General features: G+C 37.8%; 1 protein-coding gene across 5 annotated transcripts in view; it reads right to left on the bottom strand.

Moving 5' to 3' along the window:
* GMCL1 (germ cell-less 1, spermatogenesis associated) overlaps positions 1–24,998 on the bottom strand; it is a 48,013-nt gene that overhangs the window by 12,536 nt on the left and 10,479 nt on the right. For all 5 annotated transcript variants that reach the window (XR_010730299.1, XR_010730301.1, XR_010730298.1 and 2 more), the window contains exons 4-11: positions 24,319–24,416; positions 22,185–22,297; positions 21,509–21,574; positions 18,442–18,526; positions 15,024–15,114; positions 10,512–10,649; positions 5,035–5,104; positions 77–152 (exon numbers count right to left, since the gene is read on the bottom strand). Coding sequence is in view for 1 of the 5 variants with exons in the window: in XM_066267319.1 (XP_066123416.1) it covers positions 77–152; positions 5,035–5,104; positions 10,512–10,649; positions 15,024–15,114; positions 18,442–18,526; positions 21,509–21,574; positions 22,185–22,297; positions 24,319–24,416 (737 nt within the window). In the remaining 4 variants the exon portion in view is untranslated. The remainder of the gene's footprint in view (positions 1–76; positions 153–5,034; positions 5,105–10,511; positions 10,650–15,023; positions 15,115–18,441; positions 18,527–21,508; positions 21,575–22,184; positions 22,298–24,318; positions 24,417–24,998) is intronic.

The following is a 24,998-nucleotide window of genomic DNA, read 5'->3' as shown; positions in this document are numbered from 1 at the left end:
AATTATAATTGAAAATGTATTTGCACTAATAGCTGAACAGTTTGTATAATTATTAAGAATCACGACCCATACTTACTTCACCATCTTTGGTAAGTTTTCTACCACATCTCATGCTATTTGCTTCTAGTTCTTCTTTATTGATTTCTTGAGGCCTACAAATATACATAAAACATAAAATCTCATAGGAAATAGGCAACTGATTGTAAAAAGAATTGTCAGTTAAAAAGAACAGAAAAACTTGCTACTAAATTTAAAAAACAAACACTTTTTGGTGTAGATAAAAATAAGAATGCATTGATTAAATCTAGTCCTCACTTTAGTAGTACTGCAGGAAAAAGCCGGTGTCCAAATCTGTGGACACCACTTATTCTAGCTCAGTCCTTAGGCGAGACTCTATATTGAACTCAGTAAAGATACAGACAAAAAAATATTTTAAAAATGAAAAACTTCCAAGTTTTTCCAACATTTACAAACTAAATATTAAAAAATAGAATGATTTATAAAGTACTTCATTCATTAAAAATGTTTCAAATGGAATTCAAATCTGAATTCCATTAAAGAATTAACTTTCGCTTGACCAGGCGGTGGCACAGTGGATAAAGCGTCGATCTGGGATGCTGAGGACCAAGGTTCAAAATCCCGAGGTTGCTGGCTTGAGCAAGGGGTCATATACTCCTACTGTAGCCCCCCAGTCAAGGCACATATGAGAAAGCATCAGTGAACGACTAAAGTGCCACAACTATGAGCTGATGCTTCTCATCTTTTCCCTTCTTGTCTGTCTGTCCTTGTTTCTCTCTCTCTCTCTCTCTCTCTCTCTCAAAAAAAAAAAAATTAACTTTCATTTTTAGTTTTTATTATTTGTTTCAACAATATTATTGTTTGTGCAAGATAAATATGCTGTGAATATGTTTTGGAAAAAGGGATATAAATGAAATAAAGTAGAACTAAGAACCCTGGATAATCTCATAACACTGGGGAACAAAATTTTTGTTGCATCCACAAAAACACTTTTCTTACCTAATTCGAGTGTGCTGATCTCAAATCTGACATTAGTTTTTCTCTGTAAGCTACAGTTTTTTTTTGCAATTCAAGACTATATTTTCATCTTATTGTAAAATTTTCAACATTTAGTTTAGCATAATGAAGTAGAATGTCTTCTTGGGCATCGTCTTTGTGAAAATAATAATTTATATAATGCAGTAAATACACTAATATACTAAAAGATATAATTGCATCAGAATTTGTCTACAGTTTCAAAATCAAACATATTAAAACACTTATTTTAATCATAAAATTTGCGCAGAACTTATTTAAATTCTATTCAGGCAAAAATTTGCGTTTGTAGCTCTTGCGTTTGTATACTTGTTAAGGACAATCTCATTTGATGCTCCAGCAGTAGTCTGCTCATCACTAACAGCTCCAAGATTTTCGGGAAACTTATCAAGATGACTGTTCAGGAAGTGAATCTTTTTTTTTTTTTTTTTTTTTTTTTTTTCATTTTTCTGAAGCTGGAAACAGGGAGAGACAGTCAGACAGACTCCCGCATGCGCTTGACCGGGATCCACCCGGCACGCCCACCAGGGGCGACGCTCTGCCCACCAGGGGGCGATGCTCTGCCCATCCTGGGCGTCGCCATGTTGCGACCAGAGCCACTCTAGCGCCTGGGGCAGAGGCCACAGAGCCATCCCCAGCGCCTGGGCCATCTTTGCTCCAATGGAGCCTTGGCTGCGGGAGGGGAAGAGAGAGACAGAGAGGAAAGCACGGCGGAGGGGTGGAGAAGCAAATGGCCGCTTCTCCTGTGTGCCCTGGCCGGGAATCGAACCCGGGTCCTCCACACCCTAGGCCCAGGAAGTGAATCTTAATGCTCATGTTACATCCAATGTTGTGGAAAGCCAACAGCGTCCTTTGAACCAGAAGTTCATAATTTTCTGCTTTTTTGTTGCCAAGGAAGTTCTTTGTAACTGCCACAAAAGACTGCCATGCTGCTTTCTCCTCCTTATTCATCTTCCTGGCAAATTCTTCGTCATGTATGAGGGTTCGAATTTGAGGTCCATTGAATACACCTGTTTTTACCTTCTCAAAAGACAAGGCAGGAAAAGCAGAAATAATATGTTGAAAGCATTCACTTTCTCTATTCAAAGTCTGAACAAACTGCTTCGTTAAGCCAAGTTTGATGTGAAGCGGGGGGAAAAATGATCCTGAAATGATCCTGTATTGATTAACTATAGGTTCATTCACAATATTTTACAACCCTACTTCCAGAGCTTCACGTTTCAGCTACTCCTTCTGTGTTCAGTGTTTCTCCCAAGCTCAGCTGTCTCACAAACATAGAAAGCAAGGATACTTCGTGAAATCTCTCTGTTGTCCTAGCAGGAAATTTACCATTTTAAGATCCACACAAATGATCCAGTTATGCTCCTCATACTTCAGAAAGTCGAGGACAATTTTTATGTCATAATCTCACAGATAAGTTGAATAACCAATTGGAACCGCAGCATAAACATTACCGATGTGTAGGAGAACACATTTCAGACTCCATTTAGAGCTGTCAAGAAATAGCTGCCGTTCTGTTGGACTGTAAGTGGTAACACCTAGCTGGCTAAGAAGACTACTGATATGACATTAAACAAAGTGTTTGTCTTTGGAAAAAAAGTCCACAAAAATTTGTTCACGCTTCCTGAAATGGGATACTTTAGCTGACCGGTAAAGTATATTCTTTTCTTGAAGCCTAGAGGCAAATAACTCAGCTGCTTTCTTTGACAGGCCCAAATCTCTTACTAAGTCATTCAATTCGGGTTGGCTAAACTGCTGAGGGGTTAATGACTGCTTAGCATCAGAAGTAGACCCTTCAGATTCTACAACCATTTCCTCATGCATCTTATCAAAATATATTTGATCACCATGTTCACTTTCTTTGTCTTTAGAAGAAATAAAACCATTGAAAACTGGAACTGGGATTGTCTCAGAGTGTGGGATAGGTCGTATTGCTGAAGGGATATTAGGATATGCGATCATACGCCGTTTTTTCTTGCCAATGCCCTTTGTATGGATCAGACAGAAATAACAGTCACTGCTGTGGTCCTTAGGTTCACACCAAACCATGGGAATACCGAAAGGCATTCCTTTGCGTTTTCCTTTCGTCTAGTCACGAAGCATTTCCTCACTATTATGACACATAATATGAGGAGCCCAATTCTTGTCTTGATCGCCAAGGGGAACTTGAAAATAAGCAATATATGCATATGTCACAAATGATGAAATACTGCGCCTTTGACGCTGAAGTGTGTAACAGCCACATATATAACAGAAGGTGTCAGGACTATTCTTACATTTATGCCTACTCGAAGAAGTCATGATTGAATCTTAAAACAAAATAAGAGGGTGTTTTTATCAGATAATAATTTTTTACATTTAAAAACAACTAAAATTATGTAAATGTGATGTTTGTAAAACATTAATTGCCTTGTGGTTATGTTCAATCCAAGAGTCGTTGCCCTTTAACTCCAATTTAAAAACCAATGCATGGCATTATCTGTAACAAAGAGAAATTAAAATTGCATAAAAACTAGAGCAACACCAAAAAACAGATTTCAGATTTGGAATCAGCGATGCAGAAATATATAGAAACAGTTCAAAACCTCATGCAACAGAAAATGAAAAAAAAAAATTATCATGAGTTCATATAACACTTTCATACATACACTCACTGTTATGATAGAAACATAACTAGGCCATTATTTTAGAAAGTCCTTTGGAATATAAAAATGGGTTAAAAGGAATTGGGGGTAAAAAAATATTTTAACGCTTCTTTTTTTTTTTTTTTTTTTGTATTTTTCTGAAGCTGGAAACAGGGAGAGAAAGTCCGACAGACTCCTGCATGCACCCAACCGGGATCCACCTGGCACACCCACCAGGGGGCGATGCTCGGGCCCTCTGGGGCGTCGCTCTGTCGCGACCAGAGCCACTCTAGCGCCTGGGGCAGAGGCCAAGGAGCCATCCCCAGAGCCCGGGCCATCTTTGCTCCAATGGAGCCTCCGCTGTGGGAAGGGAAGAGAGAGACAGAGAGGAAGGAGAGGGGGAGAGGTGGAGAAGCAGATGGGCGCTTCTCCTGTGTGCCCTGGCCGGGAATCGAACCCGGGACTTCTGCACGCCAGGCCGACGCTCTACCACTGAGCCAACCGGCCAGGGCTTAATGCCTCTTCTATCTACTCAAAGATGGATTATCTGTTCACTCTTCCCCTACCAAGGAGCTAATATAAATCTCAAATAATAAATGTGTTAAGTACTTCTGTAGACTGCAAAGCACTATGAATTCAAAGAAGAGAGAATTTTCTTTCCCATATTTTGTAAGGGGTCATATGCTTTTGCATAAGGCATTTGTAACTAGATGAAGTTAATTCATTTTAGACTCAAAAGTCTTCAAAAGCCTGACCTGTGGTGGTGCAGTGGATAATGTGTCGACCTGGAAATGCTGAGGTCGCCGGTTCAAAACCCTGGGCTTGCCTGGTCAAGGTACATATGGGAGTTGATGCTTCCAGCTCCTCCCCCCTTCTCTCTCTCTGTCTCTCTCCCTCTCTCTCTCCTCTCTAAAAATGAATAAAGAAAAAAAGATAAAAAAAAAAAAGTCTTCAAAAAACCTATCAGAATTTGACAACACTATCACAAAAAAGAAAATTAATTTACCTATACATAATATGAAAATCATGTTTTATGAAAGCATTATTCTAAGTAATATTTCCATATGTTGAAAATCGTAATACTAGGTGAAACAAAGTATATAAATTACTCAATTTTATTAATATAGCCAATGACAATTCAAATATTCCATTATAGTAATTAACCAGAAAAATATTTACAAGATTGATGTTATAGAAATAGAAGAATTAAAGTTGATTACATGATCTTTGCTCTACTTTAATAGCTCTTGATTTTTCAATACTGTTACTTATTTTTCAATATAATAAATGCACTTAAAAATATATTCCAGAAGTTTTCTTTTCCCTAATGAACAATGATACAATGTAACATACTCACCCCACCTCACTGTCTTGTTCTGCCCTGAGCATAGCGAGCCACTGCTGTTTATACACAGAAGACAGCCATCCTAGAATGTATAAAAATAAATAATAAAAATAATAAAAAACATGGAAGGATGTAAAAGTTTTAAAGAATTTAAAGAAGTTCATAAAATTGTTACTACTTCAAAATTCAAGACTAGAATAAGTCATTAGTAAAGCTGGTAGATTATATTTTATAAATATGCTATAATAATAAGGCTTAAGATTTGAAGTATAGTAAGTACTATCTTGCTTTGCCTTAGGGTAGATTCTACTTAGATTAGATATATTTAAATTAGAATTTGAATCTTTAGTAAAAAAGTATATTCTTGGATTTAATAGTTTCCTTTTCATAACTCATAATAACTTTTATTTGTGAGAAACAGTCTAAAGCAATATTTTCAGTTTTTACAAACTTTTTAACAAAAACTGATGGACTGTTCATCTAAAATTGATAACTAATTAATGGAAAATAAACCATCTTTAAATTATCAGATGAATCATGCACACCAAAGTAATAATTTTGGCACATTAGACTTAGATAACTATTAGTAAAAATAAAATATTCTAACTTAAATTAATCTACATGGAATAAAAAATGATATTTTCCTTCAATAATAAGCATAGTTTCCCCCACAAAACAAGTCTATGTAAGCTGAAATTTTAATTTTTTTTTTCTTCCCGAAATTAGAAGTGGGGAGGCAGTAAGAAAGACTCCCGCATGTGCCTGACCCAGATCCACCGGGCATGCCCACCAGGGGGTGATGCTCTGTCCCTCTGGGGCATTGCTCCACCCATCTGGGGCGTTGCTTCGTTGTGGATGGAGCCATTCTAGCACCTGAGGTGGAGGCCATGGAGCCGTCCTCAGCGCCTGGGCCAACTTTGCGCCAATGAAGCTTTGGCTGAGAGAGGAGGAAGAGAGAGATAAAGAGGAAGGACAGGGGGAAGAGTGGAGAAGCAGAAGTGTGCCCTGGCCGGGAATTGAACCCAGGACTTCCACATGCCTAGCTGATGCTCTACTGCTAAGCCAACCAGCCAGGGTGAAATTTTTATTCTTTTAGATAAAACATAGATATATTAAAAATAGAAGTTGAATTGGTTTAACACCATATTTATTCTTCTGCTCTTATTTATTCCCAACCAAAAGGATAGTTTTCCATTTTTAAAATTCTCAATCTCTACCTAGAATAAAGGAAGGGGGAAACTCTAGTGTAATTAAAATCTGGATTTTCATTTTATAAGACCAATAAAGGTATCCAAATGACTTGCATTGATTTGATACTTTTCCATAAACCTCTCTATAAATACATTTTTGAATGCTTCTTTCCTCAAATATTATTCTTGCTGCTTTAAGTAATAACTGCTAAATATCTAGACCACAGACAATTTGTATTCGATAAAGCCTTAGCAGCAAAGTTTATGGGGTTCAGTATACACACACACATATTGTGTATCTTATTTGTAGTATATTCAGATTTAAATTTTCTGTTCTATATTTTATTTTAAAGGTTCATCTTTTCCCATAAAAATGATTTCTTTATTCAATAATAGATATGCATGCAGTTTGATATTCACTGATCTAGAGACAGAGTATGGCTTTTTTCACTTATAAAATGGAATGAAGGGTTTACACATATATATTCTCCAATATGATGTAAGATATATCTTACATTATATTGAAAATATCTTTTTTTTATTTAATTTTTTTAAAATTTTTTAATTTTTTTTACAGAGACAGAGAGAGTCAGAGAGAGAGAGATGGACAGGGACAGACAGACAGGAACGGAGAGAGATGAGAAGCATCAATCATCAGTTTTTCGTTGTAACACCTTAGTTGTTCATTGATTGCTTTCTCATATGTGCCTTGGGCCTTCAGCAGACCGAGGAACCCCTTGCTCGAGCCAGCGACCTTGGGTCCAAGCTGGTGAGCTTTGCTCAAACCAGATGAGCTCGCGCTCAAGCTGGTGACCTCAGGGTCTTGAACCTGGGTCTTCCGCATCCCAGTCTGATGCTCTATCCATTGCGCCACCGCCTGGTCAGGCAATATTGAAAATATCTTAAAAGTTAAGTTTAAACATTTAAATAATCTCCTTTAAAACCAAAAGCATTTTAACAAGTTAAAAACATGGGTACATATTTTGTCCCTCCTTTCTTGTCTTAATCTAAAAAAGCAAAATGTTGTACTAGAAATCTTTCTGATCATTGCTGTTTCATCCAGTAGCAGCAGTCCAAATTAAATCAACAGAACACTAGTTCAAATGTAATGCTGACAACATATATATATATGAATCCCTGATAAAATGAGTCTGAGAACATGAGATGAAAATAAGTGAAGCCTAATCCTTTATGCCGAATTTTTAATATAATTATATACAGTCATATCTCCAAAAGGCAGATACACTAGGCAAAGTTTGCCAGAATTCTTTTTGGCAGAGTTTAGTGTTCAGTGGAAAGATTATGAAAAGATGCCATCAAGAAACTTCCACTTAGTGAAAACGAATTTAAGCACTTATTTTAAACTTTATCGGACCAAAGTCCAAAACAAAAACTCATAGTGGGCACATCAAGGTGGTATTTGACAGTTCCATGTACCAGTAGCTGCAGACCTAGTCTACAGCAGTTTTGTAAGCACAGTATTTTTTTTTCTGAAGCTGGAAACGGGGAGAGACAGTCAGACAGACTCCCGCATGCGCCCGACCTGGATCCACCTGGCACGCCCACCAGGGGACGCTCTGCCCACCAGGGGGCGATGCTTTGCCCATCCTGGGCGTCGCTATGTTGCGACCAGAGCCACTCTAGCGCCTGAGGCAGAGGCCACAGAGCCATCCCCAGCGCCCGGGCCATCTTTGCTCCAATGGAGCCTTGGCTGCGGGAGGGGAAGAGAGAGACAGAGAGGAAGGAGAGGGGGAGGGGTGGAGAAGCAGATGGGCGCTTCTCCTGTGTGCCCTGGCCGGGAATCGAACCCGGGACTTCTGCACGCCAGGCTGACGCTCTACCACTGAGCCAACCGGCCAGGGCGTAAGCACAGTATTTTTCTAATGAAATAAATAAGTCAGAATGATTTTATTTATATTATTTTCCTTGTCTTAGACAAATAATATGGAGAAGAGGACCTCTAAAAACATACTATCTGAAAATCGAATGTCTTAGATTTATAAATTTTAAAAAACAAACAAAAAGATATGTTCCTAACTTGCCTAGTATTTTATTGTTTAAGTGAAAAATAAAAGTATATTTTCAGGTATATACACAGACAAAAATCTACTTATAACCAATAAAGCTTATAGCAAAAAACACATGTAACACATAAGACGAGGTAGATCATGAAGGTGAAGGAGAAAAAGTTTATATAATAAAAAATTCCTATATGGATAAGTAATAATATTTTGTACAGAACATTTAGGTATAAAGTATTAGTAAAAAAATAAGAAAAAGTTTGGTTAAAAGATACTCCTGTATATAACCTAAATATATAGTTCCAAAAGATGACAAATTTAGTGTACAGAAAATTCAAAGCTATTTTCTGAATAATATTACATAGATTTATATATTTTCATTTTAAACACTTTACCAGAACTCATACTGCTTTAGCAATTACTTTTTAACAATTAACTTTTTAACTTACAAAAATATTAAACATTAGATTTCCCCATTATTCCTAAAACAGTAATTCCTGATATAGAGTTACAAGAGAGCTATTTTCTTGCCCAAAATGCAAAAGGGACCATATATCTACTTTTATTACTTTGTTATCAAAAGCCAAAAAATTAATTAGAATATTCAAAAGAATGATATTCAAAGTTATTGAATCACCATTGGTCAAGTTTCTACAACTGGAGATACAAACTTGAAGAGAATAACAGAATTCTTTTAAGTAATCAGTGAGATGTAATGAAAACGAAATGGGCTTTAGAACAAGAATTGGGGTTACATTTGAGCTCTGCTTCTCATCAGCTGTATGACAGAACAGTTATACATCTCTTCATCTAAAAAATGGGGACAACTGCCTTGATAAATTTCAAAGACTATGTTACATAATAGATGTTAAATGCATATTCTGACATATTACCTGGAAAAATGAAGAATCCACACATATTTACTTTCCCTTTCCCTTTAAAGTTTGTAGGTTAGGAGCTAGAACCCAAACTTATTTGATAGAGTAGATGCACTATTAGTCCATTTATAAGTTAATATATTGTTTTAGAAAATTTTAGTTCATACTAACTGAATGCCTACAACTTGTCAAACACTATATACCATGTATTGGAGAGAAAAAGATGAAAACATACGGCCTTCAGGGTCCAACAAGGACACAGATACATTCTGTGCTACAGTAATCTAGCAAGAGATGACAATGTCTTAAATAATGGAGTGGTGGTAGGCAACAGAAGATGATTTTGAAAATTATCTACGAACAATATCTACAGAGCAGTGAATGGATGTGGAGAAAGAGTTTAGGAGGAATACAGAATGACTTCCAGGATTTTGCCTTTTTTTGAGGCTGGGTTATTAATGATGTTGATTACTGATACAGGAAACACAGGAAGAAAAGTGACAGCAGAGATTGGGGCTATCAGGGAAAGATAAGTACTGTTTTGAACAGATGAACTGAAGCAATTTGTAGATAGCTAGCCAGCAGTTGGACATCCAAGAAGAAACTCAGGGGAGAGGTCAGAACTATAATCTTAATCATATGAATGAAGGAGAGCACTCTGGGACACTATATAGAATGAAAAGATCAATTTTCATTTCAATTGCCTGATTGCTTCATATTTATATAGAAAGCAGGAGTTTCCATGCTGACAGTGAGATGACTGGTTAGGAGGCTTGAACACAGGAGCAGAGGTGGAGTCCCAAGGTCCACCTTTCATGGTAAAATGTGAGTTTGCAATGACACCAGTGCAAAGCGGTAGAATGCTCTGCAGCAGTACTCAGCACAGAGCAGAGGGTAAAGGAACAAAGAAAGTTTAATTTAGTTTTAGGATTTTCCAAATAAAGAACAAACAGTTGAAGACAACTGTGACTGAGAGTGACTCAACTGACCTATCATAAAATCTAGGGCTGAAAACAGCAGGAGACGGTTGAAAGACTGGTAGAAAGTGAAGGGCTTACAAATCATATAACAATGTAAAGGGAGTGAAGCTATGAACACAGAGCCTGCAATCTACCATATTTCTGACGCCAAATTTTGGTTTACAAGGTTCATGGTGTTTCCATGGGTGGCGAGTGCCTAATGTTTAGCAAACATAAATATTACTGGAATTGAGGTCAAATTACTAGGGAGCTAGGGTATTAGATGGAATGATCATATAAACACATTATGTGACTATACAGGAGTAGAGAAGTAGACAGTAAATCAAGTGTCCAAGTTTTATTATTCTTTTCCATGATATATATTACTATTATAAGCAGACAGATATTTCTTAAAATCATAATTTCATCATCTTCTCTTACCTGAAGGTACTAGAGAATCTTGTTCAATAATTCTTGCGGAGGCCAAATCGCTGATAATGTACTGTAACCTTAAATGTCTGAATACCGACACAAATGGTTTTCCTTGCTCAGTTTCAAGGAAGCTTATACCTTCAAAGTCTGTAAAAAACAATTTCAATTAGATAGCTATTTTTTCAAATCTACTAATTTACATTTTTCTTAATGTTTTCATGAGTTCGGGGATACCCCCCCAACACACACACCTATTAGAATACAAACAAGCTAGATTCAATATTTTCAAGGATTTTATAAACCTCAGGTGTGTGGATAAAAACTTGGAGAAATTTAGAAAAAAGCCCCAGGAAATTAACATTGGTCCTAAGTAGACCTTTGATATAATTCAGCTGTATACTTTTTGGGGTTTAGAGATAACACTGCAGCAAGATCGGGAAAAAATGCTTGAGAATGATAGTTAAGATTATGGTATTTCTCCCGGCTACCCTCTCCAAGGCACTGAAAACTCCAGTAGAACTCCAGAGCCCAATGCCTCACTCAGGGGTCTTCAAAAGATACACAGGTCATGAAATGTCTCTGGGATTCTTTTAACTTATGCTTTAGCTACACGTGATAAACACTAGTTAACTTATTCTCTATTCAAAAACAAAATAAGATATAATGACATTGGGCCCTGGACAGTTGGCTCAGTGGTAGGGCATCGACCCAGTGTGTAGATGTCCTGGGTTCGATTGCTGGCCAGGGCACACAGGAGAAGAGACCATCTGCTTCTTCCCACTTCCCCCTCTCCCTTCTATCTCTCTCTCTCTCTTCTCCTCCCACAGTCATGGCTCAACTGGAGCAAGTTGGCCCAGGTGCTGAGGATGGTACCATGGCCTCGCCTCAGGTGTTAAAATCGCTCCGGTTGCAATGGAGCAACGGCTCCAAATGGGCAAAGCATCGCCCCCTAGTGGGCTTGCAGGGTGGATCCCAGTAGGGCACATGCAGGAGTCTGTCTCTCTGCCTCCCCACTTCTCACTTAAAAAAAAAAAAAGATATAATGAAATTATAGCCATGGATCTGACATGTACGTAGTATTTATTGTTAAAATAATTTAAATTTAAGAACCTGCATGGTTTGCTCAATGGATAGTGTCAGCCTGTGTGTGGACGTCCCGGGTTTAATTCCCAGTAGAGCACACATGTGAAGCCATCATCTACTTCTCTTCCCCTCCCTGTCCCCCTTCTCTCCCTCTTCTCCTCTTGCAGCCAGTGGCTCGACTGGTTTGAGCACTGGCCCTGGGCACCAAGGATAGGTCAGTTGGTCTCAGTGTCAGCCTCAAGTGCCAAGGATAGCTTGATTGATTCGAACATCAGCCCCAGATGGGTTGCCAGGTGGATCCCGGTTGGAGTGAATATAGGAGTCTATCTCCCCTCTTCTCATTTAAAATAAATTAATAAATTTTTAAAAATAAAAATAAACTGTACACTTCTACACTACAAAGGCTGGGTTGGAGACACTAATGTGAGAAAATCAGAAGTGGACTACTACTTCTTATTCTGGTTTCTGTCACTTTGGCTACAGAATAATTTCTCTTCTGATGGACTGCTGTGGTTAATCCATCTGGAGCTCAAATAAGGGTAAGTTTTTATGCAACATTTACCTAACATCTACTGTTTCTATTGAGCCCTTCATCTTTCTAGCTTCTCCACCCTCCTTATCTCTTTCAGTTTTTATATCTCTCCCCGTTTTAATTTTCTCCAATAATTTCTCTGATCCCTCTTTTTTTCTTTTTTTTTTTTATATAGTTTTCTGAATTAAGAAACCAGGAGAGACAGGCTCCCGCATGCGCTTGACTGGGATCCACTCAGCATGCCCACGAGGGGGTGATGCTCTGCCCATCTGGGGCATTGCTCCGTGGCAACTGGAACCATTCTAGCTCTTGAAGCAGAGGCCATGAAGCCATCCTCAGCACCTGGGGCCAACTTTGCTCCAATGGTGCTGAGGGAGAGGAAGAGAGAGATAAAGGAGAGGGGGAGGGGTGGAGAAGCAGATGGGCGCTTCTCCTGTGTTCCCTGGCCGGGAATTGAACTTCCACACACTAGCCAATGCTCTACCACTGAGTCAACTGGCCAGGGTTCTTCTCTGATCCCTCTTTAATTACTATAATATAGTACTAAAGAGTTAAGATAAAAGTTTACTATGTTGGTCTATAAGTATATCAAGTTAGGTTTTATTGGTATCGTCCTTTAGACATTTTTGGTTCATGAGCTTGATAAATTATTATTTATCTGGCTTTAAGCTAGAAAATCTCAATACAAAAAATAATTCTACAAAATTGATTTAAACAAGACACAAAGAGCACTAAATTTTAAAATTAAAAACTTCTATTCATTAGGCCCTGGCCGGTTGGCTCAGCGGTAGAGCGTCAGCCTGACGTGCGGGGGGGCCCGGGTTCGATTCCCGGCCAGGGCACATAGGAGAAGCGCCCATTTGCTTCTCCACCCCCCACCCCCTCCTTCCTCTCTGTCTCTCTCTTCCCTTCCTGCAGCCAAGGCTCCATTGGAGCAAAGATGGCCTGGGCGCTGGGGATGGCTCCTTGGCCTCTGCCCCAGGTGCTAGAGTGGCTCTGGTCGCGACAAAGCGACCCCCCCCCCCAGGGGCAGAGCATCGCCCCCTGGTGGGCAGAGCATCGCTCCTGGTGGGCGTGCCGGGTGGATCCTGGTCAGGGGCATGTGGGAGTCTGTCTGACTGTCTCTCCCCGTTTCCAGCTTCAGAAAAATACAAAAACAAAAAAACCAAAAAAACCCTTCTATTCATTAAAGATAACCTACAAACTAGAAGATAGTGCAACACATATTTATGACGAACTGATTTCAAGAATATATAAAGAGGCCTTGGCCAATTGGTTCAGCGGTAGAGTGTCAGCCCAATGTGTGGAAGTCCCGGGTTTGGTTCCCAGTCAGGGCACACAAGAGAAGTGCCCATCTGCTTTTCCACCCATCCCCCTCTCCTTCCTCTCTATCTCTCTCTTCCCCTCCTGCAGCCAGGGTTCTACTGGAGCAAATTTGGTCCAGGCACTGAGGATAGCTCCATGGCCTCTGCCTCAGGCGCTAGAATGGCTCCAGCCAAGACGGAGCAGTGCCCAGATGGGCAGAGCATCGCCCCCTGGTGGGCATGCCGGGTGGATCCTGGTCAGGCGCATGCAGGAGTCTATCTGACTGCCTCCCAGCTTCTAACTTCGGAAAAATACAAAAAAAAGCGTATAAATATATATTGTAAATATATATAGAAAGAATGGCTACAAATCATTAAGAAAAGAATACAATATTAAAATAGGAAAATGGCCTGAACAGGTATTTCACAGAAAAGAAAGTATGGCCAATAAACACATAAAGAGCTCTTCAATCTCTCTGTTTTAAGGAAATGAAAATCAAGTCCACAATATGATATAGTTCATTAACAACTAAAAAAAATGATACAGTGTCCTGGGGTGTGCTGGAGCTGGCTCTGCTGGCTCTACTGGCTCACAGGAGCAGATGGTCTGCATTTTTTCCCAACTCCACATGCAAGGATATTATGTTGATAGCTTGAAATTAGCCATGTTGGGGAAATTGTAAAATGAAAATTTAAAAAGTACAGGAAATTAGGGATTATTTTTTCAGAGAGTCAGTTTACCAGTATACCACTATATGATGTATGTGAAGATATACATACACATGCAATAACAATTTTTTAAAGCAAAGGAATAATAAACCCAAAATCCAAGACAGTAGTTGCAGAAAGTCAAACAAACACAACAGGAATAAAGCACATAAGCAGACTGCAGTTTTTAATGTTCTACTTGAGGATTAATATTTGGAGGTTTGCTTTATTATTAAAAATAAACAAAAAAGATGGCCATGCATGGACCAAAAATGACGGGAAACTAAGAAAATCATGAACTAAGGATTAAGAGTTATCTACTTTCTTTCACTGAGGGCCATTAAGTTTTTTTTCTGTATATATTTTAGAAAGTAAAAAATATACTGCATGCTCTACCTCTGTCCAGATAAGAAAGATTGTAAGGCAGTTGATCTTAACCCACTGTAGACCAGTCTCCTTTGGCAATCTGATGAATGGTATGGAAAACCCTCCCCCAATACAATACACACAGATAAAATTGCATCCACTTTCAGGGGTTAAAGACAGAAGCCTGTCCATGGCTTCTGTTAAGAATTAATGCCTAATAATACAAGGTTTAATTTGTTAGGGAAAATTCCACATGATCAAACAAAAGACAAATTTCATCACCAACATCTGTTGGTGATAAAATGAGAAAAACAATAGTTTGGGGCATCAAAACATGGTTCAAGGAATAATAATTCAGTTAATACTAAGCAAGGAATTTTTCTTACCCAGTATCAATTTTCTCAGTGGAAATGAGGGGTTGAATTAGAAAATTACTAACATCTTCTCTAGCATTAAAGCTTTCTAGTTCTGTAATGATTTTAATTGCAATTAAAACAAACAAGTTTTCAATAATAATTTCAGGCATACCTTTTCTCCTCTTAGAAAACCAGATATCTGTTTCAGTCAAAAGCTGTTTTAATGATCCATTCCAAGAAGGCACAAGTTGAAGAAACATCCACTAGGATGAAAAAGAAAATAAGAAAAAAATGACAAGACTTCATCATATTATAATTTTATATTTTCAAACAGCTTCTACCATAAAACCTAATATCTAAAAATTTTAGTTTTCATTACTAGCAATTGAAAGATGTAGAACTACACTGCTCACAAACAAGTAGGGGATCTTTTATCACTTCATATTCATTCTGAAATATCCCCTCATTTTTGTGAGCACTATATTACATGACATACTTACAAGCTTTAAATTAATCATAGCATTAGTCATCCAAAGATAAAAACTAGGTGAATGATAAAGAATGAACTAATTATTGAAAGAATTTATGGTCTCAAATACTGTACACTGTAAGTTACACTATTAAAAAGGTAAAGTTTTAATATATATTACATTAGCAACTTTATATTAATTTATTCTACTCATCAATTAACTCAATTTTACTATATACTATGTGAGATTATAAATATAAGAAATTAGGAGAAAAAGGAGTTTCTCATTGTCTTATAGTTTCTTATTGTTTTATTGCTGTTGAGATAATATGCAGAGTGGTAAAGAGCATGGACTTTTTTTTATCATTTTTTATTGCTTTTAGATAGAGGAAAGAAGACAGCAAGAGAGAGACAGGAATACTGTTCTGTTCCTGTGTGTGCCCTGACCAAGGATTGAACTGGCAATCTGTGCTGCAGGAAGATGCTCTAACCAACAGAGCTAGTTGGCCAGGGCAAGAGCATGGATTTTTAAATCCTGACTCTACTACTTATTAGCTGGGAAAATTACCTAATTTCTCTGGGCCTTAATTTCTTCATCTGTTTAATAAGCATGATAATATATCTATCTCATAGAACATTAAAAGAATATGTGTAACATTCATTAAATAGTGCTTGGCACACAGTAAGCATTTATCATTACTGGTATAACAGCAATTACAACAGGAAAGTATGAATACTACCAGTGGCTCAGAGATAGAAATGAGCTAACATTACTTTAGTTATTAGATAATCTGTTATTAAACTTACTTGAAGAAAAAGAGTAAAAGGATCTCATCCTACCATACAAACAACCACAATGAGGTAACTATACTGCTCACAAAAATTAGGGGATCGGGGACCGTGCAGATACTCCAGTACTTTCAGCCTTTTGTATAGTGAATTTTCACCAATGAAATAAAAGTCGGCTTTGCATCTCATTTGCATAATCGAACTACTTTCTTTGACTTGTCATTTGCTTTTCTTTCTTTCTTTTTTTTTTTTTCCATTTTTCTGAAGCTGGAAACAGGGAGAGACAGTCAGACAGACTCCCGCATGCGCCCGACCGGGATCCACCCGGCACGCCCACCAGGGGCGATGCTCTGCCCACCAGGGGGCAATGCTCTGCCCATCCTGGGCGTCGCCATGTTGCGACCAGAGCCACTCTAGCGCCTGAGGCAGAGGCCACAGAGCCATCCCCAGCGCCCGGGCCATCTTTGCTCCAATGGAGCCTTGGCTGCGGGAGGGGAAGAGAGAGACAGAGAGGAAAGTGCGGCGGAGGGGTGGAGAAGCAAATGGGCGCTTCTCCTGTGTGCCTTGGCCGGGAATCGAACCCGGGTCCTCCGCACGCTAGGCGGACGCTCTACTGCTGAGCCAACCGGCCAGGGCGTCATTTGCTTTTCTGATGTTGTTTTTTTTTGTAAGAGACCCAGACAGAAAGAAATGAGAAGCATCAATTTTTCACTGAAGAATTGCGGCACCTTAGTTGTTCATTCAATGCTTTCTCATATGTGCTTTCCTTGGGGGGGGGGGGGGCTACAGCAGAGTGAGTGACCCCTTGCTCAAGGCAGCTACCTTGGGCTCAAGCTGGTGACCCTTGCTCAAACCAGATGAGCCCACGCTCAAGCCGGCAACCTCGGGGTTTTGAACCTGGGTCCTCTGCATCCCAGGCCAACATTCTATCCACTGCGCCACCACCTGGTCAGGCTGATGTTCTTGTTTAATTAAAAAACAACAAAAAAATCAAATGCTTCTTTTTTTAATCACTTCATAGTCACTTTGAAATATCCCCTAATTTTTGTGAGCAGTATAGAAGGTGTTTCATCCCCCCAGATTTCACAACTATGTTAAATGCAGACCTCATGCTGGGGACAAAAAGCTAAAGGCAAAATTATGCAGTGGGAAAAGCAATGGATTAAGGACTCGTAGGAACCTGGGTTCTTCTTCAAGTCTGCCACTTAGTAATTTTAAGAATTCTAAATCTTAGTCTCTACAGAACAAGAATAATAATAATGATAATAATAATTTAAAAAGTGAAAAAATTACAAAAATAGCCAATTTGTTTCTTCAGAAAATTGTGAAAATAAAATTACATTTAAAATGTTGAATGTTGAAATCTTTCAAAAGGGTGAGATGAAACATATGCCTGAAACGCAAGTAAGGTCTCTGAAAGAATTTCAACATTTTCTAGAAAAGGTACGTATGAAAATTTCATTGTAGTCATTAACTCAACTAAAGCTCAACTTTGAAAACATTTCTGAAAACCACATGCAGTTGACCCTTGAACAACAGTGGTTTGAATTGCACAGATATACTTATATGTGGAGTTTTTGCTAATATATATTTTCTCTTCCTTATAATTTTCTTCATAGCATTTTTTTTCTCTATTCTGTATTCTTATAACATATAACATACAAAATATGTGCAAATTGTTTTGTTCTTGGTGAGGCTTTGGTCAATAGTAGGCTATTAATAGTTATGAATAGCTAAGTTTTTGAGGAGTCAAATATTTGACTGCAGGTTGTAGGGAGGTTTGTTTCAGTACCCCAACCCCTGAGTTGTTCAAGAGTTAACTGTAAATCATTTAACATTTCTGATTATGTAAATAACATAACAATAACATATTTGTTGTTGAAAAAAATCTGGGGAAGAAACAAATGTATTCCTAGGATAGAAGAGTATGAAGAATGAAATTAAAATCACTCACGATAACACCAAATCCCTAAACATAAAGACTTTTTAACATTTTGTCATATTTCCTTTTACTTTTCTTACTCTTATAGCCATTCCCTATCACTGAACAATAATGAAAAAAGCTGTTTCCAGTTTTTTCATTATTACAATCAATGCTGAAGTGATAGCCTACACACATCATACTATGTCAATACCTTTTTTAAAAAATTTTTTTAAATTCATTTTAGAGAGGAGAGTGAAAGTGAGAGAGAGAGAGAGAAAGGGGGAAGAGCAGGAAGCATCAACTCCCATATGTGCCTTGACCACGCAAGCCCAGGGTTTCAAACCAGCGACTTCAGCGTTCCAGGTCGAGGCTTTATCCACTGCGCCACCACAGGTCAGGCGTCAATACCTTTTTAAGAGCTGTGTATACATCCATCTCCACTTGCATCACAAATAAGTTAGATGAACCAATGAGCTGTTTCATGACATTTATACTAGAAAAGATAAAATAGAGGTGGCGAGTTTATCTTCATGCATAGGCTAAAAGAGGCTGGAGGGGGGGCTAAAATTAAGTCTTTCTTATCAAAAGAAAATGTGGAATTAAAAATTAAATCAGTCTTGGAGTCCTGGGTTTGATTCCCGGCCAGGGCACACAGGAGAAGCGCCCATCTGCTTCTCCACCCCTCCCCCTCTCCTTCCTCTCTGCCTCTCTCTTCCCTTCTCACAGCTGAGGCTCCATTGGAGCAAAGATGGCCCGGGCGCTGGGGATGGCTCCGTGGCCTCTGCCCCAGGCGCTAGAGTGGCTCTGGATGCAACAGAGCAACGCCTCAGAGGGGCAGAGCATCGCCCCCTGGTGGGCATGCCGGGTGGATCCCAGTTGGGCGATGCAGGAGTCTGTCTGACTGCCTCCCCATTTCCAGCTTCGGAAAAATGAAACAAACAAACAAACAAACAAAAAATTAAATCAGTCTTTTAGCCCAAGACAAGGAATCTTAGAAAATCATCTATCAGAACACAGGGCAAATTCAGATAGTGTGCTATGAAAGGTGTTCTTTTTGCACTGATAGGAAATCCAAAGGAGTTCTGACCTGCTAATTAATCCAAGTAAAGCAAGGTCCCTAAAAGATAACTTTTAGTATGCTCTGATAAAGTGTCAGCCTCCCCCAACCACCCTATGAAATATTAAAAAAAAACAAAGACACTTCTTAAAATACAATGAAATAGCTAATCTTCAAAGTAACCATTCATCTATAGGCTTAAGAGAACAGCTTGTCATAAAACATGGTTTTATTACCATAAAAGAGAGGAAGATTAAGAAACATGTGTTAGTTTAAATTTAGAGTGAAAATACTATCACCAGTTATTTTCCTTTTTCTTTCCTTTAAGTCAGAAAAAGGAAGCATATGAGTTTTTAAAGATCACTAAGATTTGTCTTCCTTTTGGAAAAGCTTAATGAGAAATTATAAAAAGAAAAAATTAAAGTGTTTCTAATGATTTTCAAACCAAACATAATGCAGAGCTTTGTTTATGCCATGATCCCCCCTCCCCCCTGTCTTTGGTAAAATAATGCTTCTCAAACTTTTCTACCAAAGTAGCTCTTAAAGGCAGGGAAAAGAAAAGGACCTAGGAATCCAGAAGGTGGTCTAGACATAAAAATAACATTTTTATTAATGCTTGTATTTTATCTTGAAAATTCAAAGAAATTAGAATTCTCTCTATTCTATAATGTACAATATTTAAACATAAAAGTGTTTAACTATCTTCTATGTCTCCCCCACCCCCCACCCCCCGCAACCCCTGATCAGTAAAACTGACATCCCCAGGAAGTTATGCAACATTAAGTCAGTGATTTTTTACCCTCTTCATCTCAGGCGCACATAAACTAATTACTAAAATTCTGTGGCACACTAAAAAATGTTATTTTTTTGATGATCTTACAAAAAAATGGGTATAGTTTTGATTCACTCACACTACACAGCTATTGTTGTTGGTTGTGTCATTTTTTTATTTGACAGTCTAAGGAAAGAGGTCAGTGCTCCTGACTAAAATAGTCAGGTATTGCATGTTTTGAAAATTCTTGTGGCACACTGGTTGAAAATCTCTGCTTTAAGTCATTTGGTTTGTACATTTCCATTGGAATGTCACAAACTACTTAGGGACATTTGTACCCTTGTCTCAAAAGCACCACTGTAAAGGACATGCAAACTTGAAAATGACTATAAAGCCTACTGTACTGGCCTTTAAAAGACCATTCCCACCCTGAATTTCTCAGATTCCCCCATTCCTACAAATAAGCTCCTTGAGGGCAAAAACCGCGACATAATCATCTCTATATGGTTCACAATCCCTAATACAGAACCTTTACACAGTGGACATTATGGAAGTATTTGCAAAAGGAAGGAAGAAAGGAATAGTAAACAGACTTAATTCAAAAGGCCAACCTAATTGTGAATTTAATTTTATTAGGCTTATCAAAAAGTTTACAAGTTCCTCAAACTTAAGTTTTCAATGGTAAAGATGGTTTTTGTTTTGTTATTGTTATTGTTTTTAAAGTGAAGGAGGGGGACAGAGAGACAGACTTCCACATGGGCCCTAACTGGGATCCACCTGGCAAGCCCTGTCTGGGCACTAATGTGCTCCAATCAACAGAGCTATTTTTAGCTCCTGAGATTAATGCATTGCAAATGGAGCTATCCTCAGAACCTGGGTCCCACTGCTCGAACCAACTGAGCCACTGGCTGTGGGAGGGAAAGAGGAAGAGAAGGGGGAGAGAAGCAGATGGTTACTTATCTTGTCAGGAATTGAATCCAAGACATCTATACACCAGGGCCAATCTATGCACTGAGCCAACTGGCCAGGGCCTGTAAACATGTGTTGTTTTTTTTAAAGTGAGAGGAGGGGAGATAGACAGACTCCTACATGCACCCCAACTGAGATCCATCTGGCAACCCCCAACTGGGGCCAGTACTCAAATCAACCAAGCTATCCTCAGCACCTAGGGCCGACGCTTAAACCAACTGAGCCACTGGCTATGAGGCGGAGGAGAAAGGGGGGAGAAACAGATGGTCGCCTCTTGCTCTGACCAGAGACGGAACCCGGGACATCAGCACACCGGGCTGATGCTCTATCCACTAAGCAAACTGGCCAGGGCCTAAAGGTGGTTTTTAAAATAAACTTAGGTTCTCTAAGAGCCCAGCAAAAGTGAGGTAACCTCTGAGACTTTTCTATAATATTATAGAAGCAATAAACTTTTCTATCAAAATTGGTTAAAAGTCAATATAATATACATTACATTATTTACAGCAAAGAAATTTATATAGCATTTCATCAGTTCATGGATGCAGTCACAATAGTTTTCATTAAATTGTGTGCTTTTTCATAAATATATATTTGTTTTATATAAAGTATCTTGCATATTTTAGAAAGTGAAAAACATTATTTTAGAATGATTACAAAGTTATTTAAAATTCAACTACCTGAGTTCTTTAAAAAGTTCAACATTCTGATGAGTCATCAAATTATTTAGAAGCCATTCAAGACACCTGAAATTAAAACATGGAATTATTACATTATATAACATGCATTCATGATTTATTAAGTATGACTTATATTGTATAGTTAAAAAAAACCAATATTAGTCTTGCCAGGACATGCTCAAAAATTTTAATTTAACACTTGAAAATTTAGTATTATTTTTGTTAGCAGTTAAGATTCCTTTTATATTAATAAGAACACTTCTAATTAAGAAAATCTCATTTCAAGATTGTATTAAATGGCTTATGAAAGGATTTATATACTTCCGTTACTTTATCGTTTGAAAATGGGTACTGTAATTCTCAAGAATTAAAAACACTGTCAGTAGTTGCACTGACATGATGTTTAGTATGCCTAGTACTTGAAAGATTTTATAGAAAATCTACTGTAAAGAGTGACCACAATTTTTATAAGCATGTATAACCCACCCATAGTCACTTACAAAGACAACTCTTTTGAGAAATGTAGTAATTTGTCCACATGTAAAAAGGAACCTTTTAAACAAAATTCTATTCCCGTCTTTTTTGTCTTTTTTTATTGCTACACATTCTCTTAGGAAAACAAAGTAGCCAAATTCCTAAAAGTGGGATGGAAGGAAAAACAAAAAGGGTAACTCACTTTTTCTTTACAGAATCTAATCCATAGGTCCCTGCTGATGTGTAATAGCCACATACAGTTTTCACATTAATTGTTTCCTTCATTGTCTCACCACATTGCTGTATTAAACCATCCTGTAAATATAAATAAGCACTGGAAAGGCCCATTTTATGTGGTGAAAATCAGCTCTGAACATGTGCTTTTACATATTTTTTTTTAAAAGGAAGAAAGAAAACTCATTAAGTACAGCAAGCCTGAGCTTTTCAGAAGTCCAGTAAAAATATCAAAAAAATCCAGCAAGTACTCACCTAAATACTTGAAATTGAAAATGGAAGCGGGGGGGGGGAGGGGGGAGCAGAGAGGTAGAAATGAATCTTGTTATTCTCTTTCTTTTCTATTCTTCCCTTCCATGGGACCTTTGCCAATTTAAGCAACATTCTGACTGTATTGCCAGTTCTTTTAAAATTAAGATTTCTTTACATATACCATGTGATGAGCTAGGCAAGTAAACTATGAATCATCAGAAAGTGTTCATTAAAGTTTAAAACATTTATCAGTATCTAAGAGATGTTCCTAAATCAAATATATTTTTGTTTTAAACTTGCATTAAAATTTTAATCTAAAATGTTTAGACAGATTTCAAACAAACTTTATTCAATATATGGAAAAAATACTGTCACTCAAATTTCTGAAATATATTCATGCAAGTATATTATTAGGTTAAATAGTTAAGTCATAAAGATAATGCAGAAAGTGGATTTAGAGCAAAACCAAAAAAGGACTAAAGTTAGAAAATATACTTAGTGAAAGTGAGAATTGTAAGGATCAAGACATTTTAAAAATCAACCACAACCAAGTATATTTAGCAAGATACTCACTAAGACTTCAAATAAAACAGTATACAAATGCCACATAAAAGAAAACTTAAATTTTTAAAGATCAGAATAAATCGTTGACTCCATTAGGATTTTAAACTGACCTGAAAGTCATTCTAGACTCCTTTCCTCTTAACATCTCCTCTGTCACCAAGTCTAGTGGATTATCCCTGTTTAATCTCTCTGGTAATCAGTTTTTCCTCTCCATTTTTAATGTTATGACCCTACTTTAGACCCTCACTCAATTACAATAGGTTTTATATTCATCTTTCCTTCTATCTTATCCTTCCCATGTTCTTTAAGCATTTTTTCTAAAACATAACTCTGTCTTTCCCCTGATTAAAATCTTCCAAAAGTATCTATACATAAAGTATAAACTTTTAAAAAGGTATAGAAGACTTTCATGATTTGGTCTCTGCCCCCCTCTCTCCAATCATTCTTATATTCTATGCTATAGCCATGTTCCACTCAGATTCTCTAATTCTCCATAGTTTCACATCACTAGGTCTTAGTTTATTATCTGAAATGCTCTCCTTACCCTCTCTTCCTTTGCAAAAGAAACACATTTTTTGGTTTTCAAGACACAACCTTAAACACAACTTCCTTCTTTGACACCACCAGGGTGAACTGACCACTTTGCCCATCCACGATATCCTACAGGATGCTTATTATCGTACCTATAATATTGGACAACTCTTACTTTATCTTTGGGTCTGCATATCAACCCTCTCTCTCCCGCTCAACACTCATTACATTGTGAACTTCTTAAAGGTGGGGACAATTCTTAATTTACCTTTGGATCTTTATGCCTATTTTGGCTCAATACTCTTCTGTTGAATGAACAAATCTGTCCTTCTACCAATAGATTATATACATTTACACATAGTTATTTCATAATTAAGAAAAAGTTTATGTAGTATTTGTTTTTTGAACCCATGAACTAAATGAATTAGTCATTATAAGCCATCTACTTCATAACAAAATAAATCATTAATAGAAATCATTAAATGAATTTAGACAAGTAAATTTTCCCTCATTATAGTCATTCTAAGATGTCTTACAGAAATAACTTGCATTCATCTTACACAAACATGATCCCTTCCAATGCAACAAATTGCTTTTGGTTAAGCATTTTAAATGACATCACAAATGGCATATTTATACAATTTACATTTATTTTTAAAATTGTAAAAAGCTAAGCTTTATTTTTGTTTTTGGAATTGATATTATGAAACAAAGAAACAAGTGTGATCCTGTCTTTGAATAACGTGCATACTTACCAACTGTAGCATACAAGCTGCTGCTAAAATGGCAACAACTCGACTGGGCTTTATTAAGACATCATCTCGATACAGTGACCCAAATGCAACTTGCAGTGCTAAAAGCAAAAGTATACATGTAGAATGAAACAACAATTATATCTATAAATGTATTACAAAAATAACAACTATCTTCACACACTAAAACATGTTAAATCTAGAGAAGTATCACTAATTAAAATGCTAATAATGGTTACTGATTAATGGTGCTATTTAATAATGTTATAAATTTCCATTTATCTTACCAAATCAAAATGGGTTCTTCTATATTTAATTTTGATATTAATTAGTGTTCAGAATTCAGACACTCTTGGAAAAAGTTTTATTTTTATTTTTATTTTTATTTTTTTTCATTTTTCTGAAGCTGGAAACAGGGAGAGACAGTCAGACAGACTCCCGCATGCGCCCCACCGGGATCCACCCGGCACGCCCACCAGGGGCGGTGCTCTGCCCCCCAGGGGGCGATGCTCTGTCCATCCTGGGCGTCGCCATATTGCGACCAGAGCCACTCTAGCGCCTGAGGCAGAGGCCACAGAGCCATGCCCAGCGCCTGGGCCATCTTTGCTCCAATGAAGCCTTGGCTGCGGGAGGGGAAGAGAGAGACAGTGAGGAAAGCACGGCGGAGGGGTGGAGAAGCAAAT

The sequence above is a fragment of the Saccopteryx bilineata genome, chromosome 3 (assembly GCF_036850765.1).
Source record: "Saccopteryx bilineata isolate mSacBil1 chromosome 3, mSacBil1_pri_phased_curated, whole genome shotgun sequence".
NCBI lineage: Eukaryota > Metazoa > Chordata > Mammalia > Chiroptera > Emballonuridae > Saccopteryx > Saccopteryx bilineata.
This window is presented reverse-complemented; position numbering and strand designations above follow the sequence as displayed.